General features: G+C 43.4%; 1 protein-coding gene across 2 annotated transcripts in view; it reads right to left on the bottom strand.

Annotated features, from left to right (window-relative positions):
• Window positions 1-16,350, bottom strand: part of ptprn2 (protein tyrosine phosphatase receptor type N2) — a 944,464-nt gene that overhangs the window by 6,971 nt on the left and 921,143 nt on the right. For both annotated transcript variants that reach the window (XM_043690699.1, XM_043690698.1), the window contains 3 exons: window positions 14,850-15,016; window positions 13,804-13,857; window positions 13,459-13,523 (listed from right to left, as the gene is read on the bottom strand). In XM_043690699.1, the coding sequence (XP_043546634.1) occupies window positions 13,459-13,523; window positions 13,804-13,857; window positions 14,850-15,016 (286 nt within the window). The remainder of the gene's footprint in view (window positions 1-13,458; window positions 13,524-13,803; window positions 13,858-14,849; window positions 15,017-16,350) is intronic.

The raw sequence follows: 16,350 nt of genomic DNA, 5'->3' as shown, positions 1-16,350 counted from the left end.
ACCATAATGGTGTTTGCCATGTTCACCATTGCTGAGATTGACTTTGTATTACAAAAGGTTTATTAATTGAATGTCAAGCTACTTGTGTTGGGGGGGGATTTGACCAATGTTGCTAAAGTCTCAGCATGCGTTTGTGGATTACCAGTCCACCAATGGCCCCTATTGGGAGACAGAGAATAGGAGAGGAGGCAGTGAGCAAACTGTAGTTGGAGGCCCAGAGATAGGAAGTGTGCTGGGCCTAATCTGAGGCCCTTCAGCTTGTATTTGCTCAACCAACAAGATGGGAAGCAAGTTCTTCCATCAGTTCTGAATCTGGTATTTCTAAAGTTCCAAATGAAAGATAATGAACATTTCATGGTTGGAGCACATTCCTGCCCATTTTCATGGGTGGGGAGCGGTAAAGAGTGTTTGGGGTGGCAGGACGGTGTTGAGGAATGAATAGCAGCAAACAATCTGATTGGCGTTTGAGAAGGTGTCATGGTGAAGAGAAGAAGAGGCCAGGAGCTGCCCAAGATGGTTCTTCAGAACCCAGTGAAGCATTCACATCAGATGTCTCTTGTAACCAAGGTGGTTTGGGCAGTCAGGCCTGGGGTTAAAATTACACCTGATCCTCAGACCTCAGACCTAAAGCCGCAAGTGTGTCTTAGCAGTGGGTGCGGCCATCGCTCAATCAAAACAGCCGGTTAAATCACCACAATCAGGAAGGCAATAGGATTGGGAAGGAGGGTGAGACGAGTTGTCCATTTTAACCATCTGTCAAACTGGACTCCATCAAAACGTCAAAGGACGTCTTAGCTTCACTGAAACACTTGGGACATCAGGAATAGTTGGGGAATAAAATTCCCTCCAGTCAGATAGGCACTTGCTCGATGAGTCAGAGCAACAATTCAGTTTTCCACCCAGTATGTGAGCAAAAGAGCTTCAGCTAGAGAGTGGTGAATCTGTGGAATTCATTGCCACAGAAGGCTGCAGAGGCCAGGTCATTGAGTGTATTTAAAACTGAAATAGGTAGGTTTCTGGTTGCCAAGGGGATCGTAGGTTATGGGGAGAAAGCAGGAAAGTGGGATTGAAAAATCTTTCAGCCACGATTGAATGGTGGAGCAGACTTGATGGGCTGAATGGCCTAATTTCTGCTCCTATGTCTTATAGTCTTAAAATGATCGTGCCAGTGCCTATTTTATGCCACAGATGAAATGCTGACCAGAAACTGGATTGGAAATCTCCCATCTCATTTCTTAAAGGAACTGTGCAACTAGTGGAGCTACAATGCAGCTGCGTTTGAAACCAGGCCTCCCAGAGGTACGAGTGCCCTGAAAACAACTGAATTTAAGAACCAACAACCTCATCAGCAAATAATACATGTGCAAGTGCTTCCATCAGTTCTGAATCTGGTATTTCTAAAGCTCCAAATGAAAGTTAATGAACATTTGATCAGCACATTTGATGGTTGGACCACATCCCTGCTCATATTTATAGAGCACTTACAACACGGTGTCATTCAGTGATTGCAATGTCTGCAATCGACAGCTGATGCCCCATTGCGTATCCTCAGTAGGATTGTTAAATTGAAGCAGCCAGATTAAAAGGTGTGAGTCTCCTGCACTAATTCCTTTCACTCTGGACTGGATTTGAAACTATTCTGGAGTACAGAAAGTGAAGTGACTCATCCTGTCTAATTCAGCCTTTCGTTAAAACCCTCTCACAATGGCTAGGGATTCTCCCTCCTGGGCAGAAGATCGGTTCAGGCTTTGTCCTGTGCCAGCGGTAGACATGGGTAGCATCCAAATGCAAGCTGTGGTTACTGCCCTGCCAATCAAGCTGGGTTATACCTGGAAAAACCAGCAGGTCAGAAGTGGCCGTGCACAATAATGTTCGAGGCAGCACTGACACTAGTGCCAACTGGCCCCTCAAACTTCATCTCAAACCAACTGTGGTGGGCCCTGCTCTGAACCTAGCAGCTGTGCATTAAAGAATATTCCGAAATTGTTACAAAATTCCAAGTCAGAATGGACAGATACTTGATCAAGCCCCTTAATTACTTCCGAGGCTTTTAATGACAGTGATTACTTTACCCACACAATCCCCCTGAGAAATCCATCCTCGAGGCACCAGGATCCCGAGATGACCTCTGTGGACTACACACAATGGGTCTAACAATCCGGTATCTCTGTTCTTTTCACAGATGCTGCCAGACACGCTGAGTATTTTCTGTTTTGGTTTCTGCTTTCCACTGTCTGCAGTATTTCGCTTCTATAGTTATTTATCATCCTGCTCTTTGGTGAGTGTTGTTGCTCTAGAGCAGCTGCCATTCCAGCCCAGGCAATACCAGACCCTGCCCTTCTGAGAAAAAAAAGGCATTAAAATGCTTTGGTGATGGGATACCATCACTTTGCTTTATGAATGCTGCACTATTGTGGGGAGGATAATACCTGTGGCAGAGTGGGTAGTATTCTCGCCTGCGAGTCTGAAGACTGTTAGTCACTGCTTTCTGAAACGTCTTGGCAATGGCCACTCCATTCAAAGATAGTGAGGGATAGGCGTCCCTGACATCCCATGAAAGAATGGAGAATCCTCAGTCCGCAAACTTGGAGTACAAACAAAGCTGACACAACACTGTTTGAGATCCTGTTTTTGAAGGAGATATTAAACAGAAGCCTTGCCTACTCTCCCTGATAGCGGATACTCTGCACTATCGATGGCATGGTGGCTCATTGGTTAGCACTGCTACCTCATAGCAGCAGGGACCGGGGTTCGATTCCAGCCTTGGGTGACTGTCTGTGTAGAGTTTGGACATTCTCCCTGTGTCTGTGTGGGTTTCCTCCAGGTGCTGTGGTTTCTTCCCACAATCCAAAGAGGTGCAGGTTAAGTGAAGTGGCCATACTAAATTGTCCATAGTATTCAGGGATGTGTGGGTTAGGTGCATTAGTCAGGGGTAAATGTAGCATAGTAGGGGAATGGGTCTGGGTGGGTTCCTCTTTGGCGGGTCGGTGTGGACTTGTTGGGCCAAATGCCTTTTTCCACACTGTAGGGAATCTATGATATTTCAACGCAGAGCAGGGGATGCCTGATCAATATGTATAGCTTAATCGACATCACTAAAACAGATGGCCTTGTTGGGGCAACACTGCTGTTTGCAGAATCTTGCTGTATGCAAATGACTGCCATGTTTCCTACAAGATCTACTCTTCAATAAGTAATTCATCTGCTGTAAGATGTTCAGGCATGCCCTAAAATTCTGAAAGAAAATATATAAATGTAAATCAATTTTTTTATTCATTTGGAGAAAATATTTTTCTGTTCACTTTTTGCAGCAAAGACTTAAATATGCTTCCACCACAAATACCAAATAGAGGGAATATTCATCCATATAGATTATACTTTTTTTTTCAAATGAAAGAAAAAGCTAAGACGAAATACTGTAAAACATTATATTGAAATTATTCAACATTTTCTTTTGTGATTTTGAATATTCAATGACCTTTGCTGCTTCAGTTACAATAATCCCTCATGACAGGCTCTCATGTGTCAATAGTTCCTCATAGAAATGCCAACATTTTCAAGTTATGGGCATCTGAAACTTGAATTTATGTCCAATTTACACTGGACCATCTGGCACTGGTAACTCAGAGAAAACCATAGAACCCCTACAGAGAAAACAGAGGCAATTTGGCCTGCACCAATTGTCCAAAGAGCACCCCACATTCTCTCCTCCCCGCCTTGTTCCTGTAACTCCACATTTAGCATGGCCAATCCACCTAACCTTTGGACTGCGGGAGGAAACCAGGGCATCTGGCAGAAACCCACTCAGATACAGGGAGTATTTGCAAACTCCACACGAACAGTCAGCTGAGACAGGAATCAAGGACACAGTGCTAACCACTGAGCCACTGTGCTACCCAAAGGTATTACACACTTCTAGAGTAGATGGGTCTTAAAGGCAAGGACACTACCACTGCACCTCATGAGCCCTTAATAATACCATTAGAATATCACCTCTTGACCACTCCCTGGCAATTTTACCCTCAGGTCGTTTCTGGCTAGGCAAGATTTATGTGTTGTAAGTGTGTGCTGCTAACAATGATTTCAAAAAAACGTAAAGACATTCTGTCCACAGAAATATCACTGCTAACCTTCAAATGTTTGATGAACATGTAGGATTTAGAAGGGTAAGGGAAATTCTGATTGAAGTCTTCAAGATATTAATAAGAAAAGACAGGGTACATAATGAGAAACTATTTCCACTGTTTGGGAATTCTAGATCAACAGGATACAGTTTAAGAGTTAGGACCAGACTGTTCAGAAGAGATGTTAGGAAGCACTTTTTGTTTATTCACTCTCAGGATGAGGATATCGCTGTCTAGGCCAGCAGTTAAGAGTCAACCACATTGCTGTGGGTCTGGAGTCATGGTTTTGAGGGACCGTATTGTTGAAGAGGAGCGTGTGAAACGGACTGGTAAGCTAGAAGAGATACTTGTTAGGAAGGAAGATGTGTTGGACATTTTGAACAACTTGAGGATAGACAAGTCCCCCGGGCCTGACGGGATATATCCTAGGATTATGTGTGAAGCAAGAGAGGAAATTGCAGAACCGTTGGCAATAATCTTTTCATCTTCACTGTCAACGGGGGTGGTACAAGAGGACTGGAGAGTGGCGAATGTTGTGCCCCTGTTCAAAAAAGGGAATAGGGATAACCCCGGGAATGACAGGCCAGTTAGTCTTACTTTGGTGGTAGGCAAAGTAATGGAAAGGGTACTGAGGGATGGAATTAAGAGCATTTGGAAAGACACTGCTTGATTAGGGACAGCCAGCACGGATTTGTGAAGGGTAGGTCTTGCCTTACAAGTATTATTGAATTCTTTGAGGAGGTGACCAAGCATGTAGATGAGGGTAGAGCAGTGGATGTAGTGTACATGGATTTTAGTAAGGCATTTGATAAGGTTCCCCGTGGTAGGCTTATGCGGAATGTCAGGAGGCATGGGATAGAAGGAAATTTGGCCAGTTGGATAGAAAACTGGCTAACCGGTCGAAGGCAGAGAGTGGTGATAGATGGCAAATATTCAACCTGGAGCCCAGTTACAAGTGGAGTTCCGCAGGGATCAGTTCTGGGTCCTCTGCTGTTTGTAATATTTATTAATGACTTGAAAGAGGGAGTCGAAGGGTGGGTCAGTAAATTTGCAGATGATACGAAGATTGATGGAGATGTGGATAGTGAGGAGGGCTGTTGTCGGCTGCAAAGGGACTTAGATATGATGCAGAGCTGGGCTGAGGAGTGGCAGATAGAGTTCAACCCTGTCAAGTGTGAGGTTGTCCATTTGGGAAGGACAAATAAGAATGCAGAATACAGGGTTAACGGCAGGGTCCTTAGTAAGGTGGAGGAGCAGAGGGATCTTGGGGTCTATGTTCATAGATCTTTGAAAGTTGCCACTCAGGTGGATAGAGCTTGTAAGAAGGCCTATGGTGTATTAGCGTTCATTAGCAGGGATTCAAGAGTCGTGAAGTGATGTTGCAACTGCACAGGACTTTGGTAAGGCCACATTTGGAGTACTGTGTGCAGTTCTGGTCGCCTCACTTTAGGAAAGACGTGGAAGCTTTGGAGAGGGTGCAGAGAAGATTTACCAGGATGTTGCCTGGAATGGAGAATAAGTCGTACGAGGATAGGTTGAGAGTTCTCGGCCTTTTCTTGTTGGAACGGCGAAGGATGAGGGGTGACTTGATAGAGGTTTATAAGATGATCAGAGGAATAGATAGAGTAGACAGTCAGAAACTTTTTCCCCGGGTACAACAGAGTGTTACAAGGGGACATAAATTTAAGATGAAGGGTGGAAGGTATAGGGGGGATGTCAGGGGTAGGGTTCTTACCCAGAGAGTGATGGGGGCATGGAATGCGCTGCCTGTGGGAGTGGCAGAGTCAGAATCATTGGCGACCTTTAAGCGGGCAATTGGATAGGTACATGGATGGGTGTTTAAGCTAGGACAAATGTTCAGCACAACATCGTGGGCCGAAGGGCCTGTTCTGTGCTGTATTGTTCTATGTTATTCATATACCCATCCAGATGCCTTTTAAATGCCGTAATTGTACCAGCCTCCACCACTTCCTCTGGCAGCTCATTCCATACATGCACCACCTTCTGCCCCTTAGGTCCCTTTTAAATCTTCCACCTCTCACCCTAAATCGATGCCCTCTACTTTTGGGCTCCCCTACCCTGGGGAAACGATGATAGCTATTAACCCTATCTGTGCCCCTCATTATTTTATCCCTCTTTAAGGTCACCCCTCAGCCTCTGATGCTCCAAGGAAAACAGCCCCAGCCTCTTCAGCTCAAACCTTTCAACCCTGCAACATCCTTGTAAATCTTTTCTGAATCCTTTCTAGTTTTACAACATCTTTCCTACAGCAGGAGGACCAGAATTGAATGCGGTATTCCAATAGTGGTGAAAAGTGGTATGAAGGGCTTTTGCCCGAAATGTCGATTCTCCTGCTTCTTGGATGCTGCCTGACCTGCTGTGCTTTTCCAGCACCACACTCTCTATTCCAATAGTGGCCTAACCAATGTCCTGCAACATGACCTCTCAACTCCTATACTCAATGCACTGACCAATAAAGGAAAACATACCAAACGCCTTCACCATCCTGTCTACCTGGGACTCCACTTTCAAGGAACTGTGAACCAGTATCCCAAGCAGGTAATGCATTGGGGAACCTCATATGTTAACTGGTAATAAGTGGAAGGGGGAGTCTGTTCATAGCATGCACTAATCATCAATCCAGAATGTCTCATTCTTGTAATTGTAATTCTTGCTGCATTGGTAAAGGCCCCTTGTAAAACGTGCATTTAGGGAGGGGCAATATTTGCTTGCCAGCAATGTCACATCCTATTAAAAAAAAGAAAATAATGTTGAGAGGCACCCAATATAAAAAGAAGTGCAGACTGAAACTCAGTCAACTGTGTGAACTGACCCAATCAGTCAAAGGAATGACCCAAAGGAACACCATCATCTTGGCTCTTACCATTCACTATATTTTGAAATACAGGGTTGAATTTTCCAAGTTGAGGCTTGATCCTGACATCAGGTTCAATTCCAGATCTGGAATCTGGAGGTGGCTGGGGTTGGAGACATCAAGAGGGGGCCAATTAAGAATTGGCCTGCAGGAGTCACATCCATTAAGGAAAGCAGATGAATCTCATTTAATCATTCGTGGGATGTGGGTATTATTGACCAATCCAGCATTTATTGCCCACCCCTAATTGTCCTTGAGAAAGTGGTGGTGAGCTGCCTTCTTGGACCGCTGTAAGTAAACCCATAAGGCCATTAGGGAAGGAGTTTCAGGATTTTGACCGAGTGACAGTGAAAGAACAACAATACATTTCCAAGTCAGGATCGTGAGTGACTTGGAGGGAAAATTGCAGGTAGTGGTGTTCCAATGTGTGCGTTGCCCTTGTCCTTCAAGATGGAAATGGTTGTGCATTTGCAAAGTGATATCAAAGGAGCCTTGGCGAATTTCTGTAATGCATCCTGTAGGTGGTGCATTCTGTGTGTCAGTGCCTGAGGCAGTGAGTGTTTGTGGATGTAGTACCAATCAAGTGGACTGTTTTCCCCCGGATGGTGTCAAGCTTTTTGAGTGTTGTTGGAGCTGCACTCATACAGATAAGTGGGGAAAACTTCACCATTTTCCTGACGTGTACCTTGTAGATATATGGTGGACAAGTTTTGGGGTGTCAGGAGGTGAGCTACTTGCTGCAGTATTCCTAGCCTCTGACCTGCTCTTGTAGATGTACTATTCAAGGGAATGGGTTTTCCAATGAGAAGACTGCAGCAGTGTCAGGCTGGTAGGCCCACATGGAGATATAGGGACTGCTGAGGCAGGCAGGAAAGCATATGGTTACGTCAACAGGGAGTGCCTAAGAAGTTAACAAAAGAGATTCAAAGTTTGTTCCAATTACAACTGAGAGTAATGTTTTATATATTTTTCAGAAAATAACAACTTAGCTCAGCAAAACATTTGATTCCAGAAAACATAATCTTGGGAAAGAGTGGCTCTTCAGATCCCATCAGTTACTAATACATTCCACAAAGAAGATTAACATACCCATGGCCTTAAACCAACCAAATTTCGTTACAGGACCTAAGGCAGTAACTCCTTAATACTTATTTTTCAGCCTTAAGGATTAGCACTGTCATTGATGGCAAAATTCCACCAAGCCAGATACATTCTTCCACAGAACTGAGTATGCATTTTTTTCCACTGGCCTAACTTTATCCAGATTAATGAACCCAAACTACTTTCTGGATACTAGAGGTCAGGGAATATTTTCTTTGGTAGAATTCAGGAACTGGAAATTTGTTGACGTTGTACAAGTTCTAAAAATACAGGTAAATAAACATTCAATATGGTAGAGCCCACCACATCAGTATGGGTTCTGGAATCAGAGTCTAGGTTCATATTGGAAACAGACTCTTACGCTTATCTGCTCCTTTTCAAACTTGGACAAGAGGGTATACAGCAGGTGCTAAGCTGAGTGGTCCTGGTCCATGTGAGGCTTGACCTTCTGTCCTTAAAGGCACTGTGGCCAGTACCAAGGCAGGTGTGTTTTCTAAGATACTTGTCTTGTGTACCAGCTCCAAAGACAGCTGCCAGCCATAATAATTCAGCCCAGGCTGATTATCTTTAAACCTCCCAGGATCCATCTGCAGGGCACTACCAAGATCATTTTCTGGCAAAGGTTCCTGGTAGCCACAGTAGGCTTACTTCATTTAGAGGTCTGGTTAAGACTAAGGCCGTATATTTCATTGTGATCAGGCATCATGCCTTCCTGATTTAGTGTGAGAAATCATCTGCGCTGGTAGGACTGTAGTGACCAATTTCTCTCCTAAAAGGTTTTTGATCTCTAGGATAATATTCAACAAACTGAAAGAGGGAAAAGCATTTCTACAAAATGCAAAAGCTTCATTTTAATTGGGCTATTTTATAGGGATTGTATTTCTCAGTGGAAAAATATTTTGAGAAATTAATTTTCCAGAGAGCACACACTTACATAAAACTGCTTTGAGCAGTCCTTAACTTAGTTATTACCCATTCAATGGCCCAATAATTTTCTTCCACAATAAAAATCAGGAGATTTTCCTCAGGTAGTCTGATTGTTAGTTAATTTCAGAAGAAGGGTCACTGGACCTGAAATGTTAACTCTGCTTTCTCTTCCACAGGTGCTGCCAGACCTGCTGAGTTTCTCCAGCAATTTTTTTTTTTGTTTATCTCCTCGTCAGCAGAATGCAATTGCCAGCAGCATAATGCTCCCTCAGTTTGACAATAAACTCAACTTCGATCATGAAGCTTGGGTTTGCTACTCCAGGACCCCATGATGAAAGTTTCATCTTGTTTGGCGGCAATCATCCATGGTGCCTGAATGTGAGATCCACACTATCTCCCACTCCAACACCGCCCCCCGCCGCCCCCCCATCCACATCCCCACTGTGCCCCAATTACAGCTTCCTGACTCCACCTCCCCCCCCCCTCCCCCACCACCAACCCCAGCCCCTACATCTGCAGCAGAGATAGGGGAGGTGGCAGCTTCAGCAGCAGCGATGGCATCACGGCCCACTGTGAGGGAGCTCCCCGGTATCTGAAACAGGCAGCTGAGGTCACCTAAAGAGCGAGTTAAGCAGAAGACTCATCAAAAACTGCTGAACTTTTAACTTTATTCCTTCATTTTTCAAGTATATATTAAACAGGACTTTAATTTTTTATAAGTCATTCATGGGATGAGGGCATTGCTGGCCAGGCCAGAATTTGTTGCCAATGCCTAACTGCCTCAAACGTCAATCACATTGGGTCTGAGTCACATGTAGGCTAGGCCAGGTAAGGATGGCAGTTTCCTTCCCTCAAGATCATCAGTGAACCAGTTAGGATTTTCTCCAACAATTGAAAGTGGATTCCTGGTCATTATTAAACTTCTAACTCCTGATTTTTATTGAATCTGCTGCAATGGGATTCAAACCTAGGTCCTCAGAACATTACTTGGGTTTCTAGATTAAAAGTCTTGCAATAATAACCACTAGAGTCATAGTGATATACAGCACGCAAATAGACCCTTCGGTTCAACCCATTCATACCGACCAGATATCCCAACCCAATCTAGTCCCACCTCCCAGTACCCGGCTCATATCCCTCCATATTCATATACCCATCACCTCCCCAGCTAATGCTTAATGTTGATTATTACCTTATTTCTTTATTTTTATATTTATTCTATGAAGGTGATGCTTAACCTTTTAAACTTTGTTGCTTTTACTACTTTGTACCTAAGCTTTTTTGTACTTAGTTACCTTTGTACGTAAGATGGCACCATGCGTTATGACATTATATTCTTTTCATTGAACTCCTGCATTTTTGTACTTGAGTACATGTGACAGTAAAATCTAAATCCAAATCTATTGAAAACCGATCCTACCGTCTAGCTCAGTGGGTGAGGTTTATGCAGACTGTGAGGCATCCTGCTGCCACATGCCGCCAGCTCCCTACCTTTGCCAGAAACCAAGACATCTGGCAGGATTCAAGAAAGCCCAAGTGATTAAAATGGTCATTTTAAAAAGCGATAAGTTAGTTTCATTTTACCACACCATGCACTCATCTGAATCCAGCCTGATGTTACAATGGAGGCCAACATCCAGACATATACATCCGTGTTCGTAGACTTGAGTAAGGTATTACTTTGACATTCAATTGCTGAAACTATCTAATCAAATATTTTGAATTAGGATGCCTCTTTCACACCCATAATCCCCACAATCATAAGCAGCAGCCTTGGGATTTGATTTTTAAATAGTCTATGCACTGTTGCTAGCCCTCTTAACCCTTCACCCACTCTTTTACTTCTTCAATGCAGACTGCTCTTGACTTATTGACACAATTACCCTTTACTTTGTAACTGACATTTCAGTCTTCAACCTAAAATATGTAATTTCTCTTGCTTTCCATCCTCCTTTGACATTAGTCAAGGTGAAAGCTTCAGAAACTTCTACATTGTCTGTAATTGTGCTGGGCTGAGTTACAGACCTTGACCTTCTCTGTATTTATCACAGAAACCACAAGGTTAAAGGAGGGATTTCCTTACCTGCCCCTGCAATGACCAATTTCTCTGATCAAATGTGTGTTAAATATGAATTTACACGTTCAGCCTGTGCTCTCGATGCTAGTAATGCTGCTCTGACAGTGCTAGTAAAGCAAGCAAGGGCTATTCTCTCTGTCCCACATTTGTTTGTCGCATTCTTTTGTTTAAAAAGAAAGAGCAAGACAGATTTAGGGGTCCACGACTTCAGCCTTTGATCGGTAGATGAACACTAGATCTTTTCTTAGGCCTCAAACTTTTTTACCCCAGACAATGAGAGCGCTGGCCTTAGAAGCCAGGCAGATTTCTTTCAGAACAAAGTCTTTGCTTGTCTCTCAGTATGACAGCCTGGGAAAGGCCCTGCTCAGCGGGAGGTTCAGATACCCACTCTGCCCTTTGATCTTTCCATTCGAACAAGTGCCAAACCTCCAGGTCACAGGGTTTCAAGCCATTTACACCAGAGGCAAAAGAAGAAGAGGTCAATATGAAATGCCAGTGAGGTTGGGGGAGGGGAGGGAAATGGGGGCAGGGTGACCAACTTGAAGAAACTTTTGTTTAGCCCAGTTTCACATGAGGTCCTTTGCATTGTGCAAAGCACTAACACTGTGCTTTGAAATGCCATTTGATATTGTACAGTACAAAGAGATAAGTAAATGACATCTTATTTCCCGTTCAAAAATAAAGTCAACTCCGAAACTTCCAAATCATTTCTCAGACGCAACAAACACAAGCACCTCAAGGTGCTGACTCATTTTCCAAACGTGTATAATGGCGGACTTCTAAAATAACAGCCTCAACAATGCTGCACTTTCTCTTGGCGATTCGAACACTTGCAGAGAATGGATGAACTCAATGATTGTTTGCAAGCTGCCCTTGTACTTTTTCTTCCATAGTTCCCATTCAGAGATTCAGCTGCTATGCATTGACACTCACTAGGCACAGCCTGAGTTTACTGAAATGATCACCAATAAGCCCCCGGCAATTTATGTAGTGCCTGTAGAGTCAACACGGCATGAATATAACAAATGCTGCAAACAGCAAATTAATTGGAACTGTTTAGGTTCCTCTATTATTCCAGTCAATGAGATGCAATGGCTGTTGGGAATCCTATCCCATGGACAGCAAGTGACAACAAGCCAATGAACTGTTTTAGTGATGTTGGCTGAGATATAAGTATTGGGCAGTGTACTATGAGAATCACTTATCACATGAAGTGTGTTTCCTGTTGATGGGTTGCAAAATCCTGTTTTCTCACACAGTACTAACATGACTATATCTGTCATGTTAGGATCAGACAGTCTGTTATCAGCTAAAGGGGAAACAATGGTTAATGTATCATGTGGGAATCTTCAACAGAAACCTAATCAGATTTGGGAAATTTGCAACATGTCACCCTATTTGACCATCTTTCAAAGTTTTGTGCATCTCTTATGGGAGACAAAGCTCCAGGCACCATTCTTTCATTTTAGGAAGCTTGCTGGGCTCTGATGTGAAATACAGGGCACTGAGTGACAGAGGGACTCATTTTGCTGCTCCAGCTGGTTTCATCCTGGTCAGCTGCAGTCTGCCAGTGCAAGTTTTCTGGGTCAAGTTCTGTTTGACCTGCAGTGCTTTTCTGCACTTACCATCGTGTCACAATCTGACTGGAAGAAAAGACTGTATTAATAGATCTTTTTATATATAAGTACACATTGCTTAGCGGAAAGCAGTCTACTTGAAAGCCTTTGTCCACATTTCTCGTGCCTTGAAAAGGCTTCCAAGACAGACCAAGTAAATGGAGCTGAAAGATGATTGACACAGCATGATGATCCTGTGCTTAAATGTCACATGGTCTGTCTTCTAACTATCTCCCCTCATTCAATACACTTGGACCTTTATGTTGTACAGCCATTTTTCTTTTATCGGTAAAACCTTTTCTTTGTTATTATTAATTACTCTCAACCATTATCTGCAGTACACAGCCTTTATTTTCAAACGAACTGACTCAGCAATCAATATAGCAGTGCAAATAACCATAGGCCATTCAACAAACAGCACAATCTGCTTTGCACATATTCTCTCTCTGGCTGTCTCCTGAATGCGAATGCCTACCATCTCCAGGGTAACAAGATGACCACCTCCCACTACCCCCCCCCCCCCCCCACCCCCCACACAAACACACACACAACATACATATACATATTCATACATACAAACACAAAAATACACACACAAAAGGCACACACATATACACACACACATATATATGCATACATACAAAAACAAACACACAAGCACACATATATATACTCTCAGACAGCAAAAATACACACACACACGCAATCTCACTAACAAAAGAAGCCAACGACTCTCACCTTTGGCCATCCTATTCAGAACCATGTCAATCAGAATGTAGGTCCCACATCTTCCAGCGCCATCACTGTCAACAATAAGAGAGGGAAGGTTGGGGGAAAAAAATAATTGCTATTAGCATTTCACCATTCAGACCCATAAGACAGCTGCTGTCATCTCTTTTATTTTTAACTTGTAGAAATGTCTACCCGACTCTCAGTCAGCTGTTCACCAGGGAACTGCTGATGTTCCTAAACAGTGATGAAGGGGGTGGGGGGGAGTTGCACAGGGGATTCTGCAGAAATGGCTCCCACTCCCGTGCTCCCTTTTTTAATTAAAAAAAGCATGCACAAAGAAAATGTACTTGCCTGCAGTGAACAATTATCGGACATGAGCGTCCCCTGTAGCACTTGTTTACCTTTCTGTAATAAAGCAGAGGAAACTCAATTCAAGCATGCAGTCCGTACTGCCTGTTTGTGTGAATACCTGTGCTGTCAACGCAAAGTTAGAATATTAATGTGAAGCAAAATTAAAGCTCATCACTGCCAAACAGTTGAATAACCCCCGTTAAGAGTTGCTTCTTCTCTTTGTGTGCATGTGTTTATGTACAGAAAAGCACTCTGTCCTCACCCTAGCCACGTAAATTGGTTAAAAATCAAACACAGGAATTAGTAATACCAACCAGCATTTAGCTCAAGAGAGAAACCATCATGCAAAACATTAGCAAGCAAAAGTCAAAGGTGGTTAGAGGCCAAGGCAAGGTTTATTTTTCCACATTGTTCCCTGCTGCAGAGTCACAGTTTCCAATGATCACTTTTGTGACTATGCAACTGGGCTTATATTACTAGCTGCAACATCACAAAAATGACACTGGCAACTGTTAATGAGCTGGTAACATAAGAGTTTGTCCATTTACAGAGCGAGCACTGTTAGTAAATTCTGTGGCACACAGCAAGAAAATATGTCAGGCTAGGGTAATATTTAGCATAATTTCAAATTTAAAAGAGTACTTCACACATTGATGCTAATTTTTGCTGTTTTTTTGTCTCACAATCTCCTTTAAAGTGCAAATTTGCTCCCTCGGGGCAGAAGGAATAAATTAATTAGACATATCAACTGTATCTCTATCTGCAGTCAGAAAACGCTGCCCCACTGTGTTCGCTGGGCTTCTTCAACCTGATGTTACTTATTTGACAATCATTGGCTCACTGCCAAACAAAGCCGGCTCAAGCAATGTTTAAAGCCAAATGCTTCAGCACGTTGACACCCGAGGTTTACAGGTCTCCCGGTGAAACACCCACATTTCCCAAGGGGCCTTAGTAGTGCCTGAAAGGCCTCTAAAATCAATGAGACATACAAGAGCAAACTAAACAAAGCATACAATGAGATCATCTTGCTCCCCGAGGTGCTGTACCTGCGGAAGTCCAAGAGGATTCTGGTGGACGAGGGGACAGCTTGGTCAAACCAGCTTAGGAAATGGAATTGAGTCACTGTGCGTGTCTCGTTCGTCTGGAGGTTTTTGAGGTAAAAGCTGCGTACCAGGAAATCTTCACACCAGATGTGCTCGGAGACAAGGTTAACCTGAAATACAACATTAAAGTAAAGGGGTTATCCACTTCACAGAGACAGTCCATTTGACATAAATAGTCTGTGCAATTGTTTATCCTTACCCCATTCTACATCGTTTCACCTTATCTATAAATCCTTCTATTCTCTTCCCTCATTGTAGTCACTTTCTGAATAGGAGGTTTCTCCGGAAGTATACTGGATGTACTACTGATTACCTCAAATTGATAACGTCTAGATCTGGACTCTCCTCCAGGTGCAAACTTTACCTCTGTTTGCAGTGACACCCCTTTGTATCAAATGGGATTTGTAGCGTGGCTTTAATCAAGATATAAGGTGTAGCTTTTCCATTGCTTCAGGCTTCAGAGTCAGGCCAAGAAGCCTTTTTTTCTGCTCCACATGAGCCTTCTCCCAGCTTTATTATCCAACTCTAGCTGCATACAGATCCGGAAATGGAACAGGGGCCATACACCATCCTAGAAATCAGGAACATTGCAGGTTTCCCTCTCTGGGACAGCAGTTTACTCTCTCCAGGTTTGTTCAGTTCATTAATATAAATGATCTGTGCACTCACCCGACCGATTTACAATTACCGATATAGGCAGTTCCTGGCTTAGGAACGGGTTCTGTTCTGGACTTCATTCCAGATCGGTTTGTTTATGCAAATCAGAGCACAATGCAGGATAACAAAAAGCAGCTGTTCGCTAGGAAAGAAATGTGGTATGTCCAGAATTTAAAATTACACCACAGTATGGGATCGCGTTTGTAAATTGGGGACCCTATATACAGCATAACATTCAGAAAAAGCATAAAACTGGGGTAGCCTTTGTGATTTAGCCTTGATGGAATTCTGACATCAGAGGGTGGAGCCGTGCTCATATGGAGACCACCAAATACCAATGCTGCAGGATCGAAGAGTAATCACAATGAAAATATGGGTCTCCAATTGTAATCAGTTCTTGGGATGTTGGATCATTGATATTATGTTAAGGACTGCTATTGACAGTGGTTTGACCATGTTTCTGTTGTAGCTGGGATCCTGTCAATGTTAACCATTTTGAGAATGAGTTGAAAATGTGTTGCTGGAAAAGCGCAGCAGGTCAGGCAGCATCCAAGGAACAGGAGAATCAACATTTCGGGTATAAGCCCTTCTTCAGGAATGAGGAAAGTGTGTCCAGCAGGCTAAGTTAAAAGGTAGGGAGGAGGAACTTGGGGGAGGGGCGTTGGAAATGCGATAGGTGGAAGGAGGTCAAGGTGAGGGTGATAGGCCAGAGTGGGGTGGGGGCGGAGAGGTCAGGAAGAAGATTGCAGGTTATGAAGGCGGTGCTGAGTTCGAGGGATTTGACTGA

Source organism: Chiloscyllium plagiosum, chromosome 5, assembly GCF_004010195.1.
Source record: "Chiloscyllium plagiosum isolate BGI_BamShark_2017 chromosome 5, ASM401019v2, whole genome shotgun sequence".
In the NCBI taxonomy this organism is placed as follows: domain Eukaryota; kingdom Metazoa; phylum Chordata; class Chondrichthyes; order Orectolobiformes; family Hemiscylliidae; genus Chiloscyllium; species Chiloscyllium plagiosum.
Note: the sequence above shows the minus strand (reverse complement) of the source record. Positions and strands in the feature narration are given on the sequence as shown.